Source organism: Melospiza melodia, unplaced genomic scaffold (assembly GCF_035770615.1).
Source record: "Melospiza melodia melodia isolate bMelMel2 unplaced genomic scaffold, bMelMel2.pri scaffold_28, whole genome shotgun sequence".
Taxonomy (NCBI): domain Eukaryota; kingdom Metazoa; phylum Chordata; class Aves; order Passeriformes; family Passerellidae; genus Melospiza; species Melospiza melodia.
The window spans coordinates 2,671,864-2,673,857 of NW_026948600.1; the positions used below are offsets into that span (position 1 = coordinate 2,671,864).

At 52.7% G+C, this 1,994-nt stretch overlaps 1 protein-coding gene across 1 annotated transcript; it reads right to left on the bottom strand.

The window, feature by feature from the left end:
- Nucleotides 1–455: 455 nt before the first annotated feature.
- LOC134433951 (olfactory receptor 14I1-like) lies at nt 456–1,403 on the bottom strand. The gene has a single exon (XM_063182635.1). It carries the CDS (start codon nt 1,386–1,388, stop codon nt 456–458), a length of 933 nt encoding a protein of 310 aa, XP_063038705.1. The 5' UTR covers nt 1,389–1,403.
- Between the last annotated feature and the right edge of the window lie 591 nt (nt 1,404–1,994).

The following is a 1,994-nucleotide window of genomic DNA, read 5'->3' on the forward strand; positions in this document are numbered from 1 at the left end:
GAAAGGAACCTACAGGGACAGAGGGACAGCAGGCTGGACATGAGCCAGCAGAGTGCCCAGGTGGCCAAAAAGGCCAATGGTTCCTGGTCTGGATCCGGAATAGTGTGGCCAGCAGGACCAGAGATGCTTTGCTAGCACTGAGCTGTCCCCAGCTCTGCACACAGACATTGCTGCTGCAGCTTCAGAAAAGGCAACAAAAGGGCATCTCTGCAGAAAACTTTGCTGGGACAACCTTTAGTTTGTTTAAAGCCATCAAGAGTGCAGCGTCTCATTGATGCAGTCTGTGGCCATAGGGAAGGTGGAGAGAAACAAAATGAGAAATGGCACAAACCATGACATGTTTTTTGGTCAACATGAAAAAACTAATTCAAGGAAAAAAAGCCCCACAATCAAACTAACAAGAAGTATCAAAGATTATTTTTATTACAAGTGATTAGCAGAAATTGGCCGGCAGTTTAATGTTCTTGAAACCATCCAGTCATCAGTTTCCACACTGCAGCTTTGAGCTCCTGGTTCCTGAGGCTGTAGATGAGGGGGTTCAGGGCTGGAGGCACCACTGAGTACAGAACTGACAGGGCCAGATCCAGGGATGGGGAGGACAGGGAGGGGGGCTTCAGGTGAGCAAACATAATAGTGCTGAAAAACAGGGAGACCACAGCCAGATGAGGGAGGCAGGTGGAAAAGGCTTTGTGCCGTCCATGCTCAGAGGGGATCCTCAGCACGGGCCTGAAGATCTGCACATAGGAGAAAACAATGAACACAAAACATCCTAATGCTAAACAGGCACTAATAGCAATAAGCTCAAGTTCCCTGAAATTGGAGAGTGAGCAGGAGAGCTTGAGGATCTGTGGGATTTGACAGAAGAACTGGCCCAGGGCATTGCCATGGCACAGGGGCAGGGAAAATGTATTGGCTGTGTGCAGCAGAGCATAGAGAAAGGCACTGGCCCAGGCAGCTGCTGCCATGTGGGCACAAGCTCTGCTGCCCAGGAGGGTCCCGTAGTGCAGGGGTTTGCAGATGGACACATAGCGGTCATAGCACATGACGGTCAGGAGGGAATACTCTGCTCCCATGAAGAACAGAAAGAAAAAGAGCTGTGCAGCACATCCTGTGTAGGAGATGTCCCTGGTGTCCCAGAGAGAATTGTGCACGGCTTTGGGGACAGTGGTGCAGATGGAGCCCAGGTCGCTGAGGGCCAGGTTGAGCAGGAAGAAGAACATGGGTGTGTGCGGGTGGTGGCCGCACGCTACGGCACTGATGATGAGGCCGTTGCCCAGGAGAGCCACCAGGGAGATACCCAGCAAGAGGCAGAAGTGCAGGAGCTGCAGCTGCCGTGTGTCTGCCAATGCCAGCAGGAGGACGTGCCTGATGGAGCTGCTGTTGGACATTTGCTGGGGCTGCACTTGGGCACCTGTTCATGGATAGAATGGACATTGACAAGTCAGAAGAGGCTGCTTGGAGCCAAACCTGGGCCATTCCCTGTAGCATGTCCCACTGGGACTCACCCACCCTTTGTGAAAACCTTCACCCAGGTCCCTTCCTGAGCTCCAGTTGTGCAGGCTGAGTGTGCCAGGAGCAGCCAGGCCTGTGCATGGGGGCCCTCAAGGAGCCATCCCTGCCTTACTGCCCTGGGTTTGTGGCCATGTGGCAGAGGGACAAGGCTGGATATTTGGGATTTGGCAGGGGAATCACTCAGAATGAAGACAAGCTTGGTAGCATCTGCACTCCTAGTTTTTTAGGACATGGATGGCAGGAGCTGGTTTAAGGAATTTTTTCCTACTCACACATCATTTCTGACTCTCTGAGGTCAGAAATCCCCAGCCTTCCTGCTGCACTCAGAGTTTGCCATTGAGAGATGGGAGAGGCAAAGGATTCCCTGTGGCTCAGGGAAGGTGAGGGGCTGGATGGGCTTGTTCCCAACTGCCCTGGCTTTGTACCTTTGGCTGCAATCAGAGCACAATCACAGTCCTTGGTCACCCTGGGATAAACCAGAC

Excerpts from the sequence above, each read along its gene's own strand:
- LOC134433951 (XM_063182635.1), bottom strand. The coding sequence starts at position 1,388 with ATGTCCAACAGCAGCTCCATCAGGCACGTCCTCCTGCTGGCATTGGCA.